At 38.9% G+C, this 27,713-nt stretch overlaps 1 protein-coding gene across 1 annotated transcript in view; it reads right to left on the bottom strand.

Annotated features, from left to right (window-relative positions):
• Window positions 1-27,713, bottom strand: part of FIG4 (FIG4 phosphoinositide 5-phosphatase) — a 106,089-nt gene that overhangs the window by 6,653 nt on the left and 71,723 nt on the right. The window contains exons 16-20 of the mRNA XM_012651133.1: window positions 27,356-27,519; window positions 24,301-24,384; window positions 22,327-22,522; window positions 21,241-21,323; window positions 17,690-17,776 (exon numbers count right to left, since the gene is read on the bottom strand). Of these exons, the coding sequence (XP_012506587.1) occupies window positions 17,690-17,776; window positions 21,241-21,323; window positions 22,327-22,522; window positions 24,301-24,384; window positions 27,356-27,519 (614 nt within the window). The remainder of the gene's footprint in view (window positions 1-17,689; window positions 17,777-21,240; window positions 21,324-22,326; window positions 22,523-24,300; window positions 24,385-27,355; window positions 27,520-27,713) is intronic.

Raw genomic sequence — 27,713 nt, 5'->3', positions numbered from 1 at the left:
TGTTTGTAGGCTCTTACTCCAACATTTCAACTGCTGCTTAATGAGCACGCGCTTGGCTTAGAGCGACAGGCAACAGGGACAGGTTATCCTGCACAGCACAGGTCTGTTCTGAGGGCTCTTCTGCCAAGTCAGAGCAGGTGGCATATCAAGCACATTCCAGCTGTCCTCAAAGGGCAAAGAATGGAACTGCTCCTCCCAGAGTCATCCTTCCTCCCTGCCTGCATGCAGGGCCAGACACTTCCTGGGGGCAACTGGTCATCCATCAGACACTCACGCAGTGACCTTTGGGAGCCATCAGTCCCTTCTGTCCTCACATTTCCTGGAACAGAGCAGCAGTGGTATGGTACTCGTGGAAACGCAAACCAGTAGGTTGCAGTAATGGCCACGTGTCTCATCTCCCACTTGGTGGAGATGATAATGCGGCTAGTATTCTTCATGCCTGTCCCGATGCTCCCACCATTTCCTGCTTATTTATAAAGAGCTACCATTGAGTTTGTCGGGTCACATCGTTACACCTCTTGTAGCCACCACCTTCTTTTCTAATAAACTTTTTATCTTAGAACCACTTCAGATTTATGGAATTACTATGTAGAGTGTAGAGTTCCTGCATACCCCAGGAACGCCTGGTTTCCTGTGTAACTAACATCTTCCATTAAAACGTGTTTGTTGCAATTAAGCAACTGATATCGATACATTATTATTAGCTAAAGTCCATACTTAGTCTTTACCTAACGTCCTTTTTCTGCCACAGGATCCCATCCAGGATACATTACATTTAGTCATCAAGCCTCCTTAGGCTCCTCTCGGCAGTGACGGTCTCTCAGACTTTACCTGTTTTTGATGACCTTGGCAGTTTGGAGGTGTGCTTAACCTGCATCTTTTCAGAATTTTCCTTTACTTTACTAAGAATCAGAGAAAACTGTCTTAGAAGAAGCCATCAGTAGGATCATGAGCCTTCAAAACAACATCTAACTGTCCTGAGGCTTCAGAGCCACTCATGTGGCTTCAACTCTGTCCTTGGCTGTCAGTGATGGGGAGGCAGCTGCTCTAACCAGTGGACATTCAGATGGCTGCTGAGGACACTCCTGTGAAGGACCCAGTGGAGCTTCCCCAACCTGGCTGATCCTTACCTTCAGGTGGAGAATTTTATTAATATAAAATATAGATGTCCAGGCCTTAACCCTGATGTGCTAGATCAGAATCTCTAGCAATAGGACCTTGAATTCTATACTTTTTTATCCCTTGAAAAACAGTGCTAATTATGTTAATACTGAAAATTATGAAGAAAATATGGCCTATAATCTGTTAGTATCATTAATATAAACAAAAGTATAAATGTAGAAAATTTAAAGAGTAACCAAAAGTCCAAAATGAAAATTGAGTGCTCCCTGATAATGTATTTAACTATTTTCTAGGGACACTTTGTTTGGTCCCTGTTTTAACTGTCATTTGATTATTTGCTTTGGGATTTGTATTTTAACAAGCTTCCCAAGATATTTCAGTATAACCAGCAATTTGGAACCCACTACTATAAAAGAAATTAAAAATTCAACTGTGGGGGAGCAGAGTGTTTCTTTCAGTGCTGACATCCCTTATAATATCATAAAGCCCTGCTCTTCCCCTTCCCCTCCTGAACAAGCCAGTCCTAAGGCCATCAGATGGACAGACATCCTCATGGGGAGGCAGCCTATGACAGCCTGGGGGTGCTGGACCCCGAGTGGTGTGAGGAGGGCATCCACATTGGTGGGGGGGCCTGAAAGGGGGGATCAGAGCCCAGGCAGGGTGAGGACGGCCTCCCTACAGAGGACAGACTCAGTGTGGGGAGTTAAAGCCTGAATGGGGTGAGGCGGGATCTTTGTGTAAGGGCAGCCAGAAGAAGTGTGTCAGAGCCTGCGCAGGGAGAGGCAGGCACAGGATTCCATGTGGCGGGGTGGCCTGGGCCGCGGGGATAAGAGGGCACCCCTGCAGGTGGGTGTCTCCACAATGGGAGTCAGAGCCTGAATGGAAGGCGTCCACGTGGGGGAAGGGGTGGATGCAGAGGAGATGGGAGATTGGTTACATACGGGAAGATTAATCAAATAAATATAATAAGGGTAATAAGAGCCCAGTTTCTCACTGTTGGAGATGGCAGTTACTAACATGGAAAGAGAGAAGGATAGAATAAACCCTGGATATCCTACAGTTAGAGGTATCAGAATGAAATCATGGATTTGAAGACATATATTTAGCTGTATTTTATTTATATGTATAAATATATAGATTTAAATTATACAATAAATAGATATGTATGTGTGTATATATATGCTTGTATATATACATTTACACATATATGTATATGTAAATGTGTGTATGTTTTTTGACTGGGCCTAGGAGCACTGACCGTCCAATGGCAACAGATATGCTCAGTACCCAGATCTTGGCTTTAATACCAGTATCCATTAAAAAGAACCAGGGATCCTTGGAGAAAGAACTGATTTCAGGGCTGGGCTGGGCAAAGAACATGATGAGCCTAGAACATCCTGTGCCAGAAATTAAGGAAGTGCTCAGAGAATGATGAGGATATGTTCAAAGGACACAAGAGCCAGGGTGAAGGGACTCTGGTGAAATCTGGGACAATTTGAGCTACAAAATAAATAATGTCAGTAACAGATTAAATCCTACTGAATAAATGGGAAATCAAGATCCCATATTGAGAAAAATCAATAAAAATTTTGAAAGTTTGGTGAAGAAAAGATTTTTACATAGTTTCAAAGTAACTTCCATAAAACAGTCATTAATTAAAAAGAAAAGAACAACTTCACAGTAGAAAAGCACAGAAGACATCACTTTAATCAGGGATTGAAACACACATCATCGGTAATGGGATAAATTGAAATTGTGCCACCTAAATGTTGCAATGAAAAGAACTCGCCACTACTTCTGTGATAGTCCTGCCTACCCTAAGACAACAAACCTTTATTACATCACAGTTTCCGGGGTCCAGGAATCTGGGAGTGGCTTAGTTTGGTGGTTCTGTTCAAGGTCTCTGACAAGGTTGCAGTCAACCTGTCAGCTACAGCTACCGTCAACTCAAGGCTTAATTGGGGCTGAAGAATCCACTGCCAAGCTCACCCACTTGGCTGACAGGCCTCAATTTCTTGCTGGCTGTTGGCTAGATGTTTCAGTTCCTTGTGGAAGCTTGCTCCCCAAAGCAAGTGATCCAACAGATCACTTTTATAACCTATCATTTCTGCTGCGTGCTCTTGGCCACAAAGGTCAGCTCTGGTACAGTGTGGGAGGAGATTACATCAGGGTATGAGTAACAGGCGGTGGGGCCAATTTGACGGTTGGCTCCCACACTCATACCCCGATTCACAACCTGAAGATAATCATGACAAACCCAAATCAATGGCCATTCTACAACATAATTGGTCTGCATTTTTCAAAGCGTCAAGGTCATGAAAATCAAAGAAGAGTAGGGAACTGTTCCAGTATGAAGGAGACTAGAGAGACACGACAGCTAAATGCAACAGGAGATGTTGGACTGGATCCTTTTGCAATTAAGGACATTTTTGGAAAAACTGACAAAAACTTGAATGGGTTCTGAGGATTAGATGGTTGCAATGTACTGAATGTTAATTTCCTGATTTTGCTATCATATTGTCATTTTGTAGAATATTCGTATTTATAATAAATAACCACAAAAGTGGTAGGAAGAGAGAGGATATCAGGTCTGAAACTTATTCTTAAATGATCTGGTGAAGAGGGATGTTCTCTGCTCTGTAATTGCAACTTTTAGATAAGTTTGAGGTTATTTCCAAATTAAAAATGCATATAAATTAAAAAGACCAGTGACAGAAATTTTAAATTGTCTAAATTAAACCATAAGGTTGAATTATATGAAACTGATGTTTCTGTAGGTCAAAAATGTGTGAATATTGGTAAGTTCATATGGTTCCATTTAATACAAGAAAATTTCAACAAACTAATCAACGTCAAAGATAATGAAATTCTGGATTTCAATAAAAATGCAAAACAATTCACAGTGCCCTTTCCAGGATTTCCCTGCAATTACTCACTCTTTGTCTGGAGTCCTTAGCCTCTGTCTCTCTGCAGACTCCTTGCCGTGAGCATACAGAGAATGTGCTGTAGGAACTCCTGCCTTAGAAATGATCCCTTCCTTGAGTTCATAATCCCCTCCAGATACAGTCCTCTTTCTCTGCACCCCTTTACAGCAACATTTTTTCAAAGAATGGTTTTTACTCCCCATGTCCTTTTATTCACTTCCCATTTTTTTTTCAAATTCACTCCAAGTGGGCTTACGAGGCTACCACCCATAGAAACTCTCTCATCAAGGTCATCAATAACCTTCTTGTTGCCTAAACCAACAATCATTTTTCTGTATTCAACACTGCTGCCCACTCCTTCCTTCCTGAAACACTTCCTTCTCTTGGCCTCCATGAAACCACACTCTTCTTGAGTTTCCTACTTGCCTCTTTGCTTACATCCTTGCCTGCTACAATTTATCCTCCAGAAAGCACCCACATCATCTTTTAGAGGTATAAATCAGAGCATGCCACTCTTTACTTAAAACCCTCCAGCAGCTTCCCACTGGATGGCTTCCGAGTGACAGCTAAGCTCCTGCGCCTTACTCCACGCCACAGCACACTCCTCTGTGCCTCTCGCCCAGCCTTCTGTTTGCTTCTACAACATGCCAAGTTTGTTCCCGCCATGCCTCTCTGCTTTCAACATTCTTCCCCAGTCTTCTCATGGCAGCTCCTCCTCATTCTGGTCTGAGCCCAAACATTAAGTCCTCAGACAGACCTTCCCTAAAAAGCTAATCTAAAACAACTCCTGACCCTTACCACCGGAATCACTCTCTCCCATTCCCCTGCTTTGTGTTCTTCAGGGCATTTATCCTGATATGAAATGGTTGTATTTATGTGTTTGTTAGGTCAGTGCCTATCTGCCCACCCTAGAACAGCAGTGCCCTGGGAGACCTTGTCAGCCTTGTTCTTTACTGTATCCCCAGTGACTACAACAGTGCCTGATATATAGCAAGTGCTTAGATATTTGGTGAATAAGTGAATCGCTTCCTTTCTGTTTCAAGCTGTTAATGATTCCAGCTATTAGATGACTCCTGGCTGTGATGATGATTATAGGATCTTAGAAATGACCTTTATTCCAAATCATCTTGTCCAATGTCAAGCTGAATGAAAAAACTCTCCACAATATTGCTGGTAGAAGGTTATGTAGCCTCTGCTTGAGTACTCTCAGTAATGGAAGAACTCGTGACTTTCAACGGTGGAATGTTGAGATGTCACTGCTGATAGCTCTAATTGTTAGAAAGATTTTCTTTTCAGCAACCTTAAATCTTCCTCCCTATATGTTCCACTTACTGGTCCCTAAACCAACTCAAAAAGCCCTATTTCACCTGACAGTAATTCAAATACTACTTGAGAGAATGACCACATGACTCCTAATTCTCTTCTCTGAGATAAAGACTCCCAGCTATCACAACACTTCACATGACATGAAAAATTAACCAACACTGCACCTGAGGAAGGTCTGCAAAATTTTAGCAGTCTGGTTTAAAAAAACAAAACCTTTCTAAGCATGTTATCTGGAAACTACAATACAAGAGTGTCCTTGGATATTCAGAAAATCGGGTCTCATTTCTCACAGCTGTCTGCGGTGCTCTAGCGTCTGCTTCTGTGCATCACAGCCTTTCCGACACCGAGCGCACTGGAGCCACCACAGCCAGCCAGGCCCACAAGCATCTTTCCTGAGACGAAGACTTATTTTTTTCAGAACATATTTTCCTATGTTTTCATTTCTGAGTAAATTTTACATTTAATACGTTGAGAGAAAACTCTTACGCTATAACTGCTAATGAGCTTTGTGGCAAAGGCTCTTTGCTGAGGGCATGAAATGATTTATTCCGTGAGCATTCTATGAGTGCTCAGTTTGGATCTTACAACCCTCTGCGCTTTCAATGTGTGTGCGGTGCAGGAGGAAGCGCGTCTGTTGCAGTTAAACAGGCAGCATTTTAGTGCCAATTTGTATCCTTTGCTGTGACTTACACAACAGACTAAGCACTGCAATATTATTTATTTATTGAATGCTTAGTCTTATTGTGAGTGAGTGAATAAATGAACCAATGTACTAGAGGACCGCAGAACTAGTGCTCTTATCCAAGCACTAGACTGTTTTACAGATAAGGGAGCCACGGCCCAGACAGGCAAGGACTCAGAGCTCATCAGTGCCAGACACGGGACCAGACACCAGGGCTCCTGATTCTCAGGCCTTGAATTCTTTCCACAGATTCACACTGTCTCTCTTACTGGGCACCTGTGCAAATGAGATTCCAGTTAACTGGATAAGTACAAACAATTTTTTTGTTTTGTTTTTAATAACTAAGTCATTGTGTTTGACTTTCCTATATTCATACCCCAAATGATTATTGTAAGCCAATCACAGTAAGCCCATGGCCTGGTGGCAATAACACACTTCAGGGTCAGCATGTGACCCAATCTTGGCCATTAGGGGATGAGGAGAAGTCTGCTAAGCGGGTTTTGGGACTCCTTGCTCCTAAAGAGGAGACACAGAGAAAGCATTCCCGTTCTCCCCTGGGCACCGCTGCGTCTGGCTGTGGCACCTGGAACTGCCGCAGCCATCCTGCCGCTGGTCTGAGGACGAGGCCACACTGGGGATGGCAGAGCAGAGAGATGGAAAAATCCTGGGCACTTCATGATCACATACATGAAGCTCCCGATTCAACCAACTCTGGAGCCTGCCCTATCTTCAAGCTTTCAGTGAAGTAAGATAATAAATTATCTTATTGTTTAAACTAGTTGAGTTGGATATTCTGTTATTTGGAACTGAAAGCATCATAAGACGTTCAGATCATTGTTTGATAGAAACCTTTAAAAAGAGAACATGTGCTTCCTTAATTGTTTAAACAATAATAAACCATGGAAAATAAATATTTCTTCAACCAGTCGGGGATACCATTTTGCTGGCAAATTCCAAGCAAAGCTACAATGTAATAATGCCCTCTGTTGCCTCATTGCTGCATGCTGACATTAATGGTCAAATACTCTATGCCAACAAGTTCTCAAACTTTGTAATCTCAGGATCCCTTTACACTCTTAAAAACATTACTGAGACCCATAAGCTTTGGTTTATATGGGTTATATCTACTGGTATTTACCACATGAGAAATTAAAACGGAAATTTAAATATATATTTACTAAACAATAAATGAATCCAATAAATGTCAACATAAATCACATTTTAATAAAAAACTCTATATTTTCCAATTAGTGGCAAAAGAAGCAATGCTTTACATATTTGCAAATCTTTTCTAAATCTGGCTGAATAGGAGACAACTAGAGTCTCAAATCGCCTCTGCTGAATATGTCATGGTATACTGTTTTGGTTAAAGTATTAATATATGAGGAAAATATGGCTTCACAGAGATATGTAGTTGGAAAAGAAAGGAGAATTTTAATAGCATTCCAAAGAATTGTGGATATTTTTCTTTGCTATTACAACAAAATTTGACAAGTTTCTTAAAGGTTAGTTACAATGTAGAACTGAAATCATATCAGTGAACTTTTCATATTCTCTTGTCTTAAAATCCATTGATGTCTCTTACACTTGAAATGGATTTTTTTTTTAACCCATGCATGATTTTTTAATAGCATGCGTTGGTCATTTGGAAGATACTGGTTCACAAAGTTATGAAGATCTTCTAATTGGTAGCATATTTCATTATGCAATATCAAAAAAATCACATTTGTTAAGATAACTACTGACCTCATAAAAAAATCTTTTAAGTATTACTCATGGTGGTAGATACAAGTTTTCCAAAATTCTGATTTTCACTTGAAAGATCTCATTTTATCATTGGTAATAAATACTGTCAATTGTTTTCCTTAAAGTGACAGTTTTGCTTTATTTTTTGAGAAAGTATCTGCCAAATACCCAAGCCCAAAGAACCACGGTTTGTCTGTCAGTCATTATTTCAATTGATGTTCCGTGAAGGAAGTGGTGAGTTCAGCTCACAACTTAGATAACTGCACAAGTCCTTTTCCTCAAGACAACCATAGTACTTTGATATGCAACAGAAGTGTTTTATGTACATTTCCCATTTTTTCACAAAGAATACTAAAAAGACATGCATTCAAGGGTTGATAATTAATAATTTTTACTGCTTTGTCAAGATTTAATTAAGCATACATAGCTGGCATTTTCTTCTCTCTCTTTTTTTTTTTTTTTTGCTGTGAATGTGGAACAGTCAAGAAAATAACAATCACCAATATAGTTTTGTGCCACTGCCTTCATTATCACAGACCCTCTGAAAGGGTCTTGGAACCCCCAGTGGTCCGCAGACCACATTTTGAGGACTGCTGCTTTATGCTTTGTATCTTTTCCTTTTCTTCCCTTGGTAACAAGCTGCTGGCCATTTGCTATTAGGGATATTTGCTACTATCCATGCTTCCTGTGGGAGCTCCCCCACTTTTAGCTGCTCAAGTGCAGGGGTCGGGTAAATTCCAGCTGCCTAGCTCAGGAGATCATGTTATTGGACTTTGAGTCTGAGTTCTAAAGAAATGAATTTGAGTCCCAGTTTTATCACTTAAAAGTTTTATAACTCTGAATGAACTACTGACTCTCTCTCCAGGCCTTCTTTTCGTACAAAATCAGAGGCTGGAATCTAGTATCTCTAAATATCTTTCAGTTTTCAAATTTCATGGTCCTAATATGCTACACATACACTAACATGTGCACATGTGTGCACACCCTATGGGACATTCTAAGAATGCCATCTGGCACCTCTCCCCACAAATCTGACTGTGCCTTCGTATCTCTAGAAGTCATTATAGACAGGCGGATTCATTTTCTCATCATGAGACTGTTGGGAAATATACTCAAGGTTCCAGATGTTGAAACAAAAAGGCTAAAAGGAAATGATAAACTTAATAAACAATAAACTAAATTTAATTATATCACCCACATGATTTATAAATAAACCAGTAACTGATTCTGTTACAGCATGAGGAAGTCTGAGAAGAGTAACACTTACTTTGCTAAAACTGTCCAAACAAGTAAAAGCAAAGTCTGTGGGCCTATAGGAATAATAATGAACAGAAGAGAATATGTAAGACAAAGTTCTTGGTCTGAGAAGCTTCAAATATAATTTTATTTACAGTTGCTAAAAAAGACACCTAAAATTGCGTTTTTGCCTTTTTGTATCTGCTAACCACTTACTGATGCTTCTGAGATTATCAGAATATTTTTCCTAGCTCTATTCTATTATCAAAAATAAATATATTTAAGCACACTAACTCTGTTAATTTACTTTTCTATTTTCAAACCAAATGATAAAGGAGCTATCAATTTAACTATTTATCTTTTGAAATCAGCCCCAGAGAGCTTTATTTTCAAAGCAATATATTCCTCTGATGTACAATGCTTAAAAAGCATGAACTGATTTTGACATTAAGTAATAAATTTTATTAGTAACGTAATTATAAAGAGTAAAAAAAAATAAGAAAGTGAAGATCATCTCAATCTCTTTTTTCTTCTGGATAAGGACAGGATAAATGTTATGCAGACATTTTGGGGTTTAATTAGTATTTTGGTGACATCACACATACAGAATAGAAACTGTGACCCTTTAATAATGGATGTAAACCATTTCATAAAGAGTGTTTTTGCAAGCTCATAGAAAGTGGGTTAGAGAAGAAAGATTTTTTAAGAATATAAAAATTTCCACTCTTTCCAACTGAGATCAAACCACAACAGTTTTTTTTAATCATAGGATTCTAAGAATATATTAAATATAAAAACAAAGCAAATCTTCTTGCAGAGCTTCATGTATTTGGAAACAACAGGCAATGCAAATCAGGAAATCATGGTTCTATTCTAGGCATGCTGACCAAGGGATTTTGAGAGCTGGTTACATATAAGGGGAAATTTTCTCATTAAGAGCTTCAGAAATTTGGTAGCAGCAGGGAATCGAAAATCAGAAAATCATGGTCCATTTTAGCCTGTCCTACTAACATGATGTGTAAGTTAGCCAATAAACACAGCAACAGTTTGTCAGTTGAGAAAATCAAGAGATGTCTGCCAAGAACTCTGAGTTGTCACATCTAAAATAAACCATTGTAAAATAAAAACTTAAGAAATACTTATCATTTGTCTTGCCACTTGCTTCAACTTGTTAACCCTGGCATTTTTCCATCACATATAATTATTGCATAATATTCCTAAAAGAGGTTAAACTACTGAATTCCAAATATTACTCATTCATAATTTATTTAATGCTTATTGTGTACCTGGTATCATGCCAGAGACTGAGTATAAAAAGATAGATGAGCCCTGCCCTCAAGTAACTTATAGTCTTTTTAGATTAGTTTTAGGTTAAAAATATCACACAGTAGGTTCCATTTATCAAGGACTTTCTGTTCCTATAAAATTTGAAGGAATGGCAGAAGGACTTAGAAAATATGAACATATCCTTAATTAGGAAAATATAATGCAAATGATTTCCAGGGTTTTATTTCTCAAATGTCTTTATAGGACCATAAGGAAAATAAGTAATACTGTTAAAATATTTAACATGGAAAATTACTTATATAATACTAAAAGAGCTGTTGGTGAATTTTAAACACAATTAGGACTTAATGGGATCTATACTTTTTAAAATCATGTGTGAAAACCCCAATGGGTTCTGAATGACACCTAGGACAGCACAGCTATATTTAAATATAAAATTGAAATGTGTTTCTTGTATTTCAGCCAAAAATTTATTGAAAGACTTCCAGCATGTGCTTAGAGGAGACAAGGGAGTATAAATATATCATACCTCAACACTCATCTTCATTGTGCAAAAGGAATGGTTGTCAGGAAAGCCACAGTGACATAGCACAAGGCTCAATGATCACTCCATCTGCCCCAAAATATCCCACCCACCTTCCACACACAAAACTGATGATAATTTGGTAAACTAACAAAGTATCAAAGGTTAAACCACTACAAAATGTAGTTATTGTATACAGTGCTACGAAAACCAATGAGTACTACCCCTCACATGGCCATATCAGATATCCCAATCTGCTTTTCTGAGATTAACCTGCTTGCTTATGTGAAAAATAAGTGTTTTGTGGGATAAAAATGTATTTTAAAACCATGATAAATTCTTCATCTCTATCAGCAACTGAAGGATTTTTTTCCTTTAATCTGACATGGATTCCTAAAAAATTTAAAAGGCATATATAATAATCTATGTAACTTGGACCCTTTTAGAGAAAGTTAAGAAATTTATTTGCTTTTTAAATGAAGAGCAGAAAAAACCTAAATTATCAAATCTCTCTAATCTAAAACCTCTTGAGCCCCCAGACACATCATTCTGGATGTCCTATTATTGCCTGAAACTCACTACCTTAGCCCCCAAACTTGCATCTAGTGTGTATTTGCTATCTTGGCAACTCACCACTACAGCCAGTCAACCAAGCTATAAAATCCTTGGCCGCTCACACATCCCTGAAACCCAATCCAATATCAAGTTTTGAGAAGCCTTACACATTCTACCTTTATAAAATAATCTCCCTTCTCTATTTCAACTGCCAATAGCTGACTCTAATCATTAACTTGTTCTGATATTTCCAACGGATATGTTGTTTATGGCCCTGCCTCTAATCCATTCGTCATGCTATTTCCAGAGTGACCTTTCTAAAATGCAAATATAAGCCTATCACTCCCCTGATTAAAAGATAGCTTTTAGGATAAGGGGCATACTCTCTTACTCAGCATCTCTTCCTGATCTGTTTCTACTTGTCTGTGTCTCTCGCCTTCTCACTAGCTATTCTCTTGCATTAGACACACAGAATTACTTATGGGTCTCCGAAAGTGGTGCACAGGACAGAGGCTCAAGACCACACACCTGTGTTAAGGGGATACTTAAGATCTCATGTGAACCTGTGAAAGCTCCCATAAATGGAATGCTTCGTACTCACCAAAATAAAACAGGCAATATGCTACATTTTTATTTTTTATATTTTCGCAATACACTAAATTTTTAAAAATCAGTCATTTTAGATACCTTAAATTAGTAACCTGAATACCTACAACTGAATTTCATTTATTATTCCATATATATGCAAAAAAAAAAAACCTTTCATGATAGCCCTCCTGAAAAATTTTAACAAGTTCACCTCTTCCAATAAATTTATCTTGTTTAACAAAGCAGATGCTATGGCAGATAATACTCAAATGAAGAGGCATTCACTTTTCTCACTTGGTCCTTAATCTATTTGTCTGATGGCTTTTTCAGTTTGACTTTCAGCGGTAGCTTCCTGCTACCTTCTTCCCTCACGTGCTTATCCCACCTCCCAATTCACTGTAAGTAACGGGAGGATATTTTCCAAGGCCTTTATTTTATCTACTATGGATATACCACAGGAACTCTATTCCCTCATCTATTCCCTCTTCTCCTTTTCTAATTATCCCCAACAGGAATCACTCACATGTACTTTCATTCATCAATAAACATTTACTAAGTGCCTAATGCCAAGAACAGAGATAAGTTTTTAATTCGTGTGGTTCATTCATATAAATCAAAGTGTGGCTGTTACCCACAGTAAGAAATGCACTTTGCATGGCAAACCAGTACACACGTGCTGTAGTTATGCTTAGAAACACAAGTTTCATGAAACGAGACTTCCCCATACTATGTGCCATGCAGTAGTACTTTATATTGTATTCAACTCAGTTCTGTTTAATTTCACAGTGTACACCTATAGTAAATTAATTTCATGACCCACTAAGTTCTGGAACTGCAATCTGAAATACAGTGTCCTAGCATATATAAAGGCACCTTGTGTTTGGGAGTGATTATAGTAATTATACAAAAAGGAAAAAAAGCTACAAATACCCTGGACAGGATGGTGAGGGGATGCTGAGGGAGAAAGAGGGAAAGCGAGAGGAAGATAAAAGAAATGGGGAAGGGGGCGCAGAAAGAGATAATTAGAAATAGAAAAGAGATATAGGAGAAGTCAGAGAGGGTTAAAGAAAAAGAGAGAAAAAAGTAAATGCCAAAATGAAAGAGCGAACAAGTCTGTTTTGGTAATTTCTGGGGTGAGGGAAGAGGTCACATCCCAGTTTCCTTGGGCTGTGGAACTGTTATCACCTATTATCTCCTGCCTTGTGGAGGGAATGAGCTGATTAATCATTGATCATTGCCTCCCAACTGCTCTAATCCTTAAACCTTTAAAGACTGGAGGTTCTCCGGGTGTTTGGAAAAGATAACAAGAACTACCCAGTAAGACAGAAATACTCTGTGCCTGCAGCACAGGGACCAGAGCATTATCTACAGAGGACGAGATGAAACCACTTGGGGGTGGGGGTGGGGGGAATGGCCCAGATGGTGACTTGTAAATGGGGAGCACATTATTGAAAATTACATCATGAAAAATAAATGCAGTTGAGTTAATCATGGCCATTTTGTCATGCCCAACCAATCAGCTGAAGAAGTGCTCTAATTCTAACTTGTAGGAGCATGCTCTGATTTGTGAAACACTTCCCCAGCAGATGTTCACACCAATGGGCATTCACTTAGTGGTCAGTAAATACCACTTCTTATGAGAGATACTTAGGGAATAAATGCAACCCTATGGTCCTAAAATAGTAAGCACACTTATTTACCTTGCATTACATTTCAGCATATCCTTTGCTGGAAGAATCCTGAATTACACAGTATTTGTATAAACTCTGTATTATATTTTGAACCATTTGTTAGAGGTAATTTTTAAATGAGTGAGACATATTCCTGGAATAGGTGAGCTACACAGAATAGCAGGCACTAATGATATGTGTGTTTGTATCTTTTTAACCTACTACTGATTGGCCTTTGTTGCTTAGTTAAAAACTCCCGGAGAACTGGTAGGAGTGTGAAACGAGAACATGTTGGTCTTGCACAAATACGGTGAATCACCACCTGGCCCCAGAGCACCCTGCCCACCAGGCACAGCAAGTCCTGCCACTCTGGTCTTTCTCACTTGGCATTTGGTCACAAGTGCAGTGGAAGCAGAATAAAGAGAAAAAGTGCTAAAAACTTAGTGTGCTTACCTTTTCTTTTTCTTTCAGAAAGCTGTAGGGGAACAAAGAAACAGGAGGGGGCAGAGGGCTTATAAGGAAAAAAAACAGAACAAGGGAGGCACTAAAAGGTGTTCAAGGATGGGGAAGTAAGCCACTGGGAAGGTGGCTGAAAACCAGTGGGGCACTGGGGGAGCATTCTAGGGATGTCCAGGGTCTGTGTGAAGCCCCTGACAGTAATGGGGGTGCTGGATGGAGGGTGAGATTCAGTGCATTTCAACAAATATTTACTGAGCACTCAACTTAAGGTACTGTTCTGGGGACAGTAGGGGATACAAAGATGGATTGCTCTCTGAAACCATACAACCATGCAGGATTGTAATAACCCTAATATCAGCAACACTGTTCTGGTGATAGCTAGGCAACCTCTACACCATGTTACCAAATCAGTCAAGTAAAGTATGCTTGCCCAAGAAACTTAAATATGTCTAAGTTAGGGACAATATGCTGGATACTGAGGAAAGAATAAAGGGATATTCTCTTTAAATAGTTTTAAAAATTCAAGATCAACAGAGCAGACATATTATGTCTGCACATAGATGTGTCTACAAATCCAGGTCATGTTAGAGGACCAATGTGAGGTCTGTTAAAGCTAATAACCTATCATTTCTACCCCAGTGGTTAGAAAAGCAGCTGGTAACACTAGGCACTTATAGCTCAGTGATGGGGATCATAGGCTCTAGAGTCAGCCTGTCTGGGTTTGAATCCTGGTCCTTCCAGTTGCTGTTTGACCTTGGGCAAGTTGCATAACTTCTGTGTGCTTCAGTTTCTCAATCTGCAAAATGGAGGTGATAATAAGATCTAGTTCATAAAGTCACTGTGGGCAACCGAGTTAAGCCAGGTTAAGGTACACAGAGCAGTGCCCATCCTGCACGGAGTGTTCAGTTAACACTGGCCGATGTCAATTCTCGCGGATCACCACCCATACACTCAGAGAGTGGTACGAATCAGAGAGCCACACGCAGGCAAAACACAACTTTGGGTATTTGGGCTGACAGTACATGCATTGACCAGTTTTGGGTTTAACATCCATTTCCAGGCAATGTCCTGCATGACCTTGAGTGAAAGTGCCCAGCTTCCCCACCCAGGTTTCTGTGCCCCTATTTCAGGAGGCCCTGTTCCACTGGCTTTATGCCGGTTATTGTCAACATTTTTACATTTGGTGTTATAAATACCTCATACTTAGAAAAGGGAAACTGGTTTGCTTTATGATTTCAAGAAAAATTGGTAAGAATATGAACTATGCAGAGATGAGTAGATACATATGTATATGAACTTATAATGATTTTTAAATATACTAGAAGCTAAAACATAACAAGAGGAGAATTTCAAGAATCTCATATAAATCTAATTTCTCTTGGTTTTGGCATAGCTTTAGAAATCTAAAAATGAATAGTTGACATTTTAAGAACCTGGTTACAGAGTTCCAATTTAAAGCACACACTACACCCCCCCCCCAAATAAAACACCAAGAACACTCGGGCAGTTGCCATGGCAACATAATGCAGAGCCTACCAAGCTCTTTGTTATTTTGCTGAAGATGCTGTGCAAAAACACACTCATGATAGATTCTTTACTAATTAAGTGGAAAAGGTTAAAAAATTCTAGCTCCACTTGATTTTCATCTGTGCCAAGACTCAGAAAAGCAAATATTAAATATTTTAAAAAAGAATATGAAAGTAATAACTGTAAGACCAATTATAGATCAAAGTAGAAATAATATTGAAGAAAACGAGGAAATGGTTTTATATTATATGCTACATTCATTTCATCATCATCTCCTCATAAGCTGTATCATCTATTTTAATGGAACAATCAATTTATATAAACAATTTGGTTTACAGAGTCTCTTATTTTACTAACACATTTAAATACTTTCCTTTGGCCACATCTATCTCAGTTCATTTGGGAGTCTACACTTTCAAACTCTAAATAGCTACAACAAAGAAAAATGGTCTCTAAATTAACAGGAGTTTATATGCCCAAGGGCAGGGCGGAGAAAAAGAAAAACAGTGGTAAGAGAGAGAGAGAAGGAATCAACAGCACTTTGGAGGCTGTGATAAAATACCGTCTGGTTTTCCTTCCACTTCTCTCATCAGCCACCTCTGTTTCCCTTGTCGGTTTCTCTCTCTCTCTCTCTCTTTGCCCCAGCTGTTCCACCAGGATCAGCTGTAGACTATTCTCAATCTAGTCTCTCTTTTTAGGTAGTCTCATCCTTAACTAGTGGCTTTAACTATCACTTGTAAGCATTTACTTCCCCAGCCCAGGCTCTCTTCTGAGTTCCAGATCAGTTGATCCAACTGTCTCCTAAACTCCTCCACTTCATGCTACTTTAAAGCCAAACTGGGTTCCCTTGCAGTGCTCCTTACTTCAGTAAAGGGCAGCTTTGAACGGTCCTAACACAGACATACTCAATACCTATCTGCTGAATGAATAAGGGAATGAATGAATCAATCAAACCTGTTACACAAACCAAAAAATCTAAGGGTCATCCTTGATGACAACCTCTTCCTCCCCCTCCATGAATCAGGATCCAAGTCCTACCCATTTCACCTCCTAAATATTTCCCAGAGCCATCCCATTCTCGCAATCTGCACAGCCCCTGCTCTCTAAGGCTTTTGCCTGGATTACTGTAATAGCCTCTGAACCAGCAATCAGGAACATGCAGACGTAGGACACAGAAGTTAGGCAATCAGTACCTATCAAATGAATAATTCATTAACCAAACTGGTAAAGTTGGTCTAAGAAAAGGAAAGAGAAATTTACTAAATGCCAACTACATGCCAGATACTGATCTAGATGCCTCAAATATACTACCTCATTGAATTTCCACAGTGACCCACTTTACAGAAGAAACTCAACTCTACACAGGCGTCAGGGAGCCCTCCTGGTCCCAATAAGCAGAGAATAATGATAAATACGAAGAGGATGATGATGATGATGGTGATGATTACAACTTACTGAACATATCTGAGATACTGTTCTAAGCACTTTGTATGCATTATTTCATTTAAGTCTCATCAGCCTCCTATGAAGTAGGTAATTTTGTTACTCCTTTTTGCAGATGAGGAAACGGAGCCACATAGCACGTAAGTTGTTGCTCAGGGTACAAAACCAGGAAGTGGCATGCTTTGAACGTAGTTCTGTTAAGAATTCACTAAACATCTGTTTAGTTATTAGAACTGATGAGGACATATAGCTAAAAGAGACAAACCCATCCATACCCTCCAAGGTCTTGTACTAAACTTGAGGAGCCTGCCTTCAGGGTCAGAGCTGTTTCGTCATCCCACCTCTCCCCAGTGGAAGGCAGAGTTCATGGGGAAGCCTCCACCAACTCCAGTGTGTTTCAAGTGCAGTCGAGGCAGCCAATCTCCTCCCCATCCCCCAGGGAGACTCAGTTTTCCTTGAGTAAGGTCATAGGAGGAGATCCTTTAGCGCTTGTACTAATTTAGTGACAAGACTGAGTGTTTCTCTTAAAATGTCTTCCAGAAAAAGCACTATGAATGGCATAATTACGAAGATTTCCTTAAGGGTCTAATCTTGTACTTACAATTTTATAACTCCATCTGAACACCTGGAACAGAGCTGCTGGCTGCTCCTGTCTTGTTTATGTTGACTCTGCCCCAGCTGAACAAATCTACAAATTACAACAGATTAACAGTAAGCTAAAGAAGGAAATACTCACAACTAACTCAGTACATCACACAAAATGGTGTGAGCTTTCAAATGGCAGTAGTATGCTTATTTCAGAAAAGCACCTAAGAGTACCCTATGGAATGCAAAACTTTGCCTGATTTGAGAGTGGGTTTGTTAGAAGTAAAGGAAAAGGGCTTCTGCTTAAAATGTAAGTCCTAATGCATATAAGAATGAAATAAAATGTGCATGTTATTGAATTTTTAATAACTTACACATGATGCAGAACTTGAACAGAAATGTTGCTGGAGCCAGGAAGATGATCTTGCAGAGCCTGCCACATCTGAGGGTGACACACATCTAACACATGCAATGCAGAAAGCATGGGAAGGCACGCGGGGTGGTGCTTGCAGTGAGACAACTGGTGTGGAAAGGGCAGGATCAAGTGAGGGACCCACCTCCTGAAGCAGGGACGCTAATGAGAGCCCCCGCTATGGACCCAGTTCCCCCAACCACGCCTAAGAACACTTCCAACCAAGACGGAGGAGACCAGCTGATGAGCACCATGGCCACACGTCCCTCCTCAAAGAAGACATGAACAGCTAATGCAGGCTTTAAGCTAAGAGCCAGAGGGAGTGGCCGAGGCCAGCTGAAGAGGGTGAGAGCACACCTAGCAGCTGTTTCTGAAGTGCTCACCTGCTGGAAGCCTGACTCTGCTGCACGCATGCATCTTCCCCTCAGGGATGTGGTTTTGTAGCTTTGTTCTAATGTGCTCATGAGCGGTTACGGGGCAGAAGAGCTAATTTCCTTTCTATTTTTTTACTATTTAAAAATATTTTCTTTTGATGACTATGGATAAGTTTATCATTTATTTTTCATTAGCTTTTTCAAAGGTCAATAAAAGAGCAGAAACTATCAATTATTAAATCATTACAATGCTACTGAAAAACTTTCAAGTAGCCTACTTTTATCCAATTTGTATCTTCGGCAAGTGAAAAATTTTGATCTATTTTTTGGGGAAGATTGGCACATAATATTAACTATTTCTACAGAACTTTAATTTCTCACAAATCAAGGGTACAACTACAGAATTAAAAAAAAATCGGCAGGTATATGAGGCTTCAAGGAAGTAAATAGAAAGCTTCCAGGTCTGGTCAAGAGAACAAACTAAAGACTTTAGAAAAGATGAGGGAAAAGGAAGCCACAGAGAGCCAGGCTCAGCAATGAGAACAGACTGCAAAACTGAGAGTCCGAAGGTGTTGAGGCCCAAAGCAGGAAAAACAGGCAGAAGGACAGGAAGCTGGAAGACAAGCTACAGAAACCAGTCCTAGCTGCGTGGCTTCCCTTCCCCACAGAGTACTGGGACAGGCCAGGTGGGAGCTGTGACCTGCAGGCCAGGCCAGGGCACTGCCCCTCATGTGCACAAACTTTGGTGGGTAACAGCCCACTGGGTGCAGAATTCGGGTGGGAAGGACACCTGCCAGTTCAGGGCCAACTACGTGAGCTCTCACTCTGCCCTGAAGCTCTGCCCTTTGGATCAGAGGCAGCACTAAGCCCCAGGTCCTGAGAGGGGCAAGAGTGGGTACCAATCAGTCCCCAAACATCCCAGGGTCACCCTCTGGCACAGTTACCCCACAGATACTGATGAAGGGAGGCTTTCTCTGCCTATAGCAATGTCCACAGCAGATGGAGAGGGGACATGCCCCAGCATGTGGGGAGGGAGAAGCCCAGTATGGGGCAGTATGCCCACAGGGAGGGGCTGCTCACAGAGGGCAAGAATGGCCAGGCCACTGTTTCCCCCCTTGCCCCAAGGTCTGCATCACAAGCTGAGGCAGCTGATATGACCAAGAGAATAAAGAGGAGTGCATAGTCTAAAAGCACAAGACACCCAGAAACCAAGGATTTGTCTTTTGGGTAAGCCACTGAATGGCTCTATCTTGCTGTGCTCTTAGCCTGTAAAAGGGGATAATTACTTTAGAATCTATTACAGAGTTGTTTAAAGAACAAATAAAACACTGCACTATGAATTGTTATACAAATGAAAGGAGTAGGTGCTATTCCTGAGAATATCAAACACAGAATCCTGGTTCAGGACAAGGATGCCATCCTCCCCTGCAGTGATCCCTGCCCTGAGGGCTGGCCCTTGCATCTTTCCTAGACTGTCTGTTTCCCAGGGATGTTGTGGCTGAACAAGGCTGCATCTCGCTTCCTGAGAAGGGAGAACTAAAAGTGGGCTTCAGAGGCTGTCTGAGCTAATAAGGTTCCAGGTGAAAATCATACCTGAGGCAAGGGATACTCTTTTTGCTTAATTAACCTGAACCAAAATTTTAGTTCTTGACATACAGTAGACTTACGCTCTCTGCAATAAGCAAAGTTATATTATTCAGTCACTAACCCCAGACAATTCATTCTTCTAGACCAAGTTGCTTATAAAGGCCAGTTCAACTACAAAAGAGTTTAGCTACAGAGTTCTGACAGCCATTATGAGTAAGTACCATGTGTTTGTGTGTCCAGGAGTGAGGAGGGTGTGGCTGTGTTCTGAATGACTAAATTGGCTTCCAGTCAGACAATGATGCATAGTCACAAGAGTGCAGGTTATGGAAGCTGCTTCTGCAGTGAAGAAATGATGCGTATTTTATATTTTATATATTATAGAGCAGATTCTCATTAGTTTGAAATAAAAAGATGACAATATCCAGCTCAATGGATTCTGCAAATGAAATGTCCTTCTTAAAAAAATAACTGAATATTAGTGCTCATTTTATAGTATACAATTTATACATGGATACACAGTATACAATGTTCACATGACCAAGTCTTCTGAATGCATGTATTAGGCTGAGGGGTGTTTGCAATGGTCTCATTAGGTTCTGGAGGACTTCTGGGTGAAGGATTATTTTGAGAATCTGATAACTATGAATCTCAGAAGAACACACATACACACACAATTATGCATATGATTTCAGGGAGTACCTCCTTTTGGCTAGATCTGCCTAATGAAGGTCTGTAACACTGTGAATTGCTGCCCTATTATCACTGCTTTCCTTTTCCTCCTCAGCCACCACTCCCAGCAGCACCCCAGAGCTACAGTGAATCCAAGGTCCTCATTCTCATCAATATCCCAGATGTATTCTGTAAGAAGGTACCTTGATCTTGAGGATCTGGGAATGTAAGAGTGTATTTGTACTTTGGTTTGCAGCTTATATATGGGCAGTGCAAATACCTGTATGCATCATAAATTTTTATCATTGAGGGTTGAGGGGCAGAGTCTCAGGCACTTAGCCCTTTAACTCCAAATATAAATCAATGTTTCAGAATTTGACCCCCTGAATGCTGAAACTGCATTCCAAGTGGAATTCATTTTCTTCTGTATTGTTGACTATTTTCATTTCTTAAAAGTTAAACTAGATATGTTACTGTAATAATAAATTTGCATTTTTTCTAAATCTCTACATGAAAATATTTTACCTTGAATAAATGGCAAAATCTTCTTCTGAGAGGCCATCTGAGAGGTTAATTCCATATACTTCTTTCATGGGCTGGACCACATTCTGGGGTTAAAATAAAAAAAAAAAAAGGAACCAGGAAGAATTTTTAGACATTTAACATATTAAGAATTTCCAAAGATGAAAAAATTAACCTGTGAGTTTTTCCACAAAAGCAATCACAATGTTTCCTCAATCTGTTCATTAAACTTCTCAGTTAATGGATTAAAAAAGTTTGATGTCCATTTCTACTAAAAATACTTTATTTTAGGGTAAAAAAACCCATTAAATAATTACTAGTTGCTTTTGTATAATGCAGGAGTTGGCAATCTTTTTCTATAAAAAGACAGGTAGCAAATATTTTAAGCTCTTTGATTTATACTTTCTCTGTTGCAACTACTCAACTCTGCAATTATAGTGCAAAAGTAGTCACATATAATATGTAAACAAAGAGGAATGGCTGGATTCCAATAATACTTTATTTACAAAAAAGGCTGTAGGTTGGATTTGGCCAATCAGTTGTAGTTTGCCAACTCCTAGAATACGGATTCAGTTCTTTCATTATCACGTTTTTATTTACCACACCATTTCTATTTCTAAATGACTTTTGGCTATTTCTACATATCAAATTTCCCCAAAGCTGGATTTGGTTCTTTTGTTATTTACTTCCATTTGTTTTCCCTTAATATATTATTTAATATTGAATTGAAGAGGATGAATTTCCCACTGGGGCTGCTCAAACATCGTGAGGGCCAGGTCCAAATCCTGCATCCCAATGACGTGCTGAGCAAGGGAATACATGGACCTCCAGTGGATGGGCTGTTCAGAGTGGGGCAGTATTCTCTTAAAAATTCTCAAGTGGTAATTTTATTTCAAAATGAAACCATTTTTGATCATGTCTATGCTAAGTGTATTCATCTTATGCAGTGCCTCAAACACCACAGATTAAAATGGTGTGAGTGAGATAGCATGATATTTTCTTGCTCTCAGCCTTTTAACTAAAAGCAGTATTTTAAAGATCATTCTCCAGAGCCTCATGATGGACTGTGCACGTTTCCTTCCCCCACACCTCAGTCACTTTGGCACTGTCCCCTGTGTCGGTCATCTTCACCGGAGTGGAGCGCTGAGACACAGAGCCCTCCTCTTCCCGGTCGGTCCCAGAGTCATCCTCAGAGCTGCTGGACACAGCCTCCTCGCTGGGGGGTGGCGGGGCGCTGGCTGCTGTTTTCCTCTGTAATACAGCTTCTTCTCTATTGCTTTTGTTTCTTTAAAAAAGATCAATATGGATGTGAAGCATCTTTAAACGAACCCTCAACACTGTGTATCACTCTGTCCTAAAGCCGTAGTCCTACTGAAGCGTAAAGAAATGACTGTGAGAAATTAGTTTCTAGATTCATGTTGTGCTAAAGGGAAAAGCTTAATACTTCTCCATGTGTATGTACTGACCTTGTATGAATGTAAGCCCTGTTATAAATTCAAAAAATATACCAAAATGTACTTGCAGAGTTCAGAAAACTCTTCTCACCACTTGGCTACCGAGCCTTCCTTTGGTAACTGAAATCAATATTTTCAAATTTTATGGTATAATAATAGAAGACTATTATGTTTGAGATATTAGTAAAATTATCTATAACTTATAAAAGCTTCATGAAAAGATCAAAGGTCAACAGACAAATCCGTGTATATTTCCCTCCTATCAATTTTTATTAATCACAGTTGACCCCCATAATGAGTAACTGATGAACATGAACTAAACTTTAAAATTTATTGTGTTATTAGTAAACAAGTATATCTGCTGAGCATTCCTTCTAAGAATAGAGAATAGATGGGAAAAAAACAGAAAAAAACCCATATTTATAAAATTCTTTACTTTTATTTTAGTGCCAAATTTGAGAGTAGTAAAAATATCTTATTTATTTTCATCTACCCAAGATAGTACTTTAAGAATATTTTTTTAATTCAGAAAATATTTTATAGTAATACTTTTCACATTTATGAAAAATGTTTAATATTTCACCCTTCTCTATAAGGAACTAAAAATACCATACTATTCTAAAATGTTCTAAGAAAGGAAAATGAAATTTTATTTGACCATGGGTTAGATTTTGTAGAAAACAATTAGTTTCTGACCCTTTGCAACTAAAAATTAAAGTTGGTAGCATTTCTCTGCTGTAAACTAATATAGCTGGTCATTTGTTCATTTGTCCTGGGAACTCCCTGAATTCTAAACTCCTGAGGACTTTCCTTCTTTCAAATTCCTCTTAGCATCTGGTCAGGGCTTCACATGAAGCTACACAAAGGCCACATATTTAAGCACAGAAATGGTGTATCTGGAAAATATTAATACATGTCGCACTGTATAAATCACATGTAGCCAGAATCCAGTTAAGACCCCATACACATCCCCAAATACAATTAGGACTCTCTGTATCCACAATCTGGCCAGAGTTTCTGACCAGAGTCTAGAAGAAATCTTATCATTGGGACTAGGCAGGTCAGAGATTCTTATACCAGAAAACAACACATTTCACCCCAGTCTAAGCATGAAGATGAAAACATGGTATGTCTTCTTCACTGGATATAATAATAGTCCCCCTCCAAAATAATGTTTCAGTAACACATAGAAAATATATTAAGTTCTCTATCCGAGTATATTTGCTTTTATCTTCCTCAGGATTCCAACAAAAATAAATATAATAAATATGAATTTTTGCTTAAGTATTTTATGTTGGGAAACAGAGAATGCTGAGTTATTTATAGGACATAACATATAATATCTGTTATTTGCCTTTATGCCATCTGTTATATTCCCAATTTAAAATAATAAAATACACTGGATTGCTAAAATTCCCATAAATTCCACCTTCAATGTTGAATACTTCAGTGATCTCAATGCTACAAATAAACTACCTGTATAGATGCAATAAATGGACTGTGCCTCAAACTATGTGACTTGAAGTTATTAGTTTTTGGTGGAAATTATATTACAAGTGCTATTATTTTTCATGAATCTTTAAAATTTCACTGTATGCACATATCTTACCCCAGTACTGATTTTCCAGTTTCATCCGGTTTACGCACAGTAAATGGACTCGGATCAATGCCAACAGTCTTAGGCATAAAGTCACTGAAGAAAGGTGAAAAACATTCCATATGAATTACTGTCCATTCAGATGATATTGGCTTCCATCTCAATTCCCACTCTTAGAATATTCCTTCACTCTCAGAGTTACATGTATTCTAAGCCAAATGTTTAGGGGAGCTTAGGTGATCACAGCCATAAAATCCCATAAAGTAACAGCACTAATTTCAATGCTATCAGTCTTCACTGTGGATTCTCTATTATTACAATACCCAGTAGTTTTGAATTTAAGATCTTGTTTACTGGAACAGTACTGACATCTGAACTTCTGCTAGAATGTATACCATCTGGTTATATATTACAATTAGTTCTCGGGTAAAACTGACCTCATAAAGGCCGAAAGCAAAATATTGAGCTGTTCAGTTTCACAGATGCTTTTAAGCTATACCACCACCTAAGGAGGTAGACATAATGATCAAAAATGCAGTGGTATGAATTGAAAGAAATATCAACATCTACCTCATTAAGCTGAGGTTAATTCATTGAAACACTGTTGGAATACTTTAAATAGAAACTTTTAATTTACCACTTACTGAGAGAAGCTAAGGCTTCTTCCTCATTATGCAAGGGCTACCTTCTTGTTACTGCAGAAGCCAGATCAAATTCTCTAACAGATGCCAAAACGGCAACAGTTCCATGATTGATGCTGGTAAGACTCATGGCCGCTGGCAAGGATACTACTGAATATTAAATTTTTTGAAGGAAAAGAAAGTAATCTTGAATCTGGCTCAAAATGTCTATTTTAACAGTTTGAAAATGTTTTAAAGATGTAATTGGCTTAATATTTTTTTCTTTTTGAACATACACAGTTGATCCTCATCATCTGCAGAATCCGTGTTTGTGAATTTGCTTACTTGCTAAAATTTATTTGTAACCCCCAAATGAAAACACGTGTTTTCGCAGTCATTTGCAGATATGTGCATGCACAGAGTGGTGAAAAATCTGAGTTGTCCAATGTTTATGTTCCAAGCTGAGGTTCAACAACGTGCACTTTGCCTTTTAATTTTGCTCTCATACCATAAACAAGTGGCTTTTTCATGGTCTATTTAGTACCATGTTTTTCACATATTTTGTAGGTGATCTTGCTGTTTAAAATGGTTTCTAAGCATAGTGCTGAAGCTGTTCTAGTGTTACTAAGCATAAGAAAGCTATTATGTGCCTTATGGAGAAAATACACGTGTTAGATAAGCTTTGTTCAGGTGTGAGCACTATTGGCTGTTGAGTGCAATATTAATGAATCAATAATATACAGATGCTCTTCGACTTATGACAGGGTTATGTCCTGATAAACCTATTGTAAGCTAAAAATACCTTTAATACATCTAACTGAATGAACATCATGCTTAGTAGCCTACCTTAAACATGCTCAGAACATATACATTAGCCTATAGTTGGGCAAAATCATCTAATGCAAAGTCTATTTTATAATAAAGTTATTACGGTAGTATGGTTTCCACTGAATGTATATTGCTTTTGCACCATTGTAAAGTCGAAAAATCATAAGTGGAACCATCATAAGTTGGGGACTGTTTATATATTAAATAAATTTCTGTCTTTAAACAGAAACACACACAAAACTATCTACTGATTGACAAAAATGTCAGAGGCTCGCAGGAACCTAATCTTGCATTTCCCTTAGGAGCAATGGGTCAATATTTACTACCATTGCTACCACAAATAAAATCAACTATAGTAAGTCCTCATTTAACGCCATCAATAGGTTCTAGGAAACTGTGACATGAAGCAAAACAATGAATAACGTCACTTTGTTCAACATCATTTTGATTAAAGTTGCAGTTTCCAAGAACCTATCAATGTGAGGGCTTACTGTATATATATCTATATAAACACATATACGTGTCATTTATCCTTTGTGGAAAAATTCTAGAAATGACAAAGTCCTTACGGTTAAAACTGCTAAGTTTTAATGAGTTTAACTGAAAAATCAAGCAAGTAAGAATTTCAAATTTTTCCTGACCATCTGAAACTGAAGTAAAATGTAGAGTGATTTCTAGGAAACAAAAGCACAGAATATGTTTCTACAGGTACCACATAAAGTTTAAGCATACATATACCACATCTGAATAAAACATATAAAAATTTAAACTTTACTATAAAATATAATAATCAAGAAGTGATTTGCTTTGTCCAATTTTCTCATGCTGGTCCCACCATTTTTCCTAAAAGGTCCTATCAAATTCTAAGAGACATACAAAAATGAAGTATGTCCAAAGGTGATAGATCAGGATGGAGAGTCCAGAAACCATGTCACATGAGTTAAGAAAGAAAGAATAAGGGATATTTACCATGAAAAAAATTAATATTCCTTCCTCAAATATCTGGAGGGCTGTCACACAGAAGAGGAACTAGACTTTCCTGTGCCTAATAAAAATAGTAATAATAATAGCTACCATTTATTAATTATCTACCTGTGCCAGTACTACATGAGTCACCTGGTGTGTGTGTGTTTGCGTGTGTGTGTGTGTGTGTGAGAGAGAAAGAGAGAGACACAGAGAGAGAGAGAGAGATACGAGGAAAATAAAGCTCAGATAGTTTGGATAATTTTCTCGAGGTCACACAGTTAGGCAGTGGCTGACCTAAGATTTACATCCCAGCCTTTCTAGTTCCAAAGATGATACTTTTTCCACTAACTTATGTTAGCTCTCAATTTCTTTGTTCAATGAAAAAAGTGAGTTTATTCCAAATGGCAAATAAGGACTACTGGGAGGTAGATTTCAACTTACTAATAGGGAGAAATCACCTCCCGTTGTCTAAACAATAGAAGGAGATGCCTCTTGAAATACTGGGCTCACAGCGGGTATTCAAGAGGTTGAACACCTACCTGAGAGCAAACCTGTAGAATGGATTTCTGGTAGAGATAGAAATATATATATATAAAAACTAGGAAAACTACTATTCCCAAATAACTTACACTATCATAGTACTTACAACATACCGTGCTGAACTTGTCATAGCCAAGCAAAAGGTATCATCGAAACTACTCAATTCATATGGCCGAAAGAACTCATTGTGGATATCAATCTCTTCTTCATATTTGTGAAATTTCTTCACTATCAACTTCTTTAAGTTTGCAGCACAGATAACTAAGAGAGATACTGCCTGTTACTCCAAAAGTCTTTAGATTACATCGAGCAAACATTTAGCCATATCAACTGTGTTCAGAGAGCACTGTCGGGGGTGCAGCACTAAAGAGGCTCGGCTCCTCCTCCGGCACTTACACACTTGAAGAAGAAACGAGATGTATGCACAGAAAACACAGTGAAAGGGCGGCGGGAGGAGGGGGGAGGAGGGAG

This window comes from Propithecus coquereli, unplaced genomic scaffold (genome assembly GCF_000956105.1).
Source record: "Propithecus coquereli isolate 6110/MARCELLA unplaced genomic scaffold, Pcoq_1.0 Scaffold35, whole genome shotgun sequence".
In the NCBI taxonomy this organism is placed as follows: Eukaryota; Metazoa; Chordata; class Mammalia; order Primates; family Indriidae; genus Propithecus; species Propithecus coquereli.
Note: the sequence above shows the minus strand (reverse complement) of the source record. Positions and strands in the feature narration are given on the sequence as shown.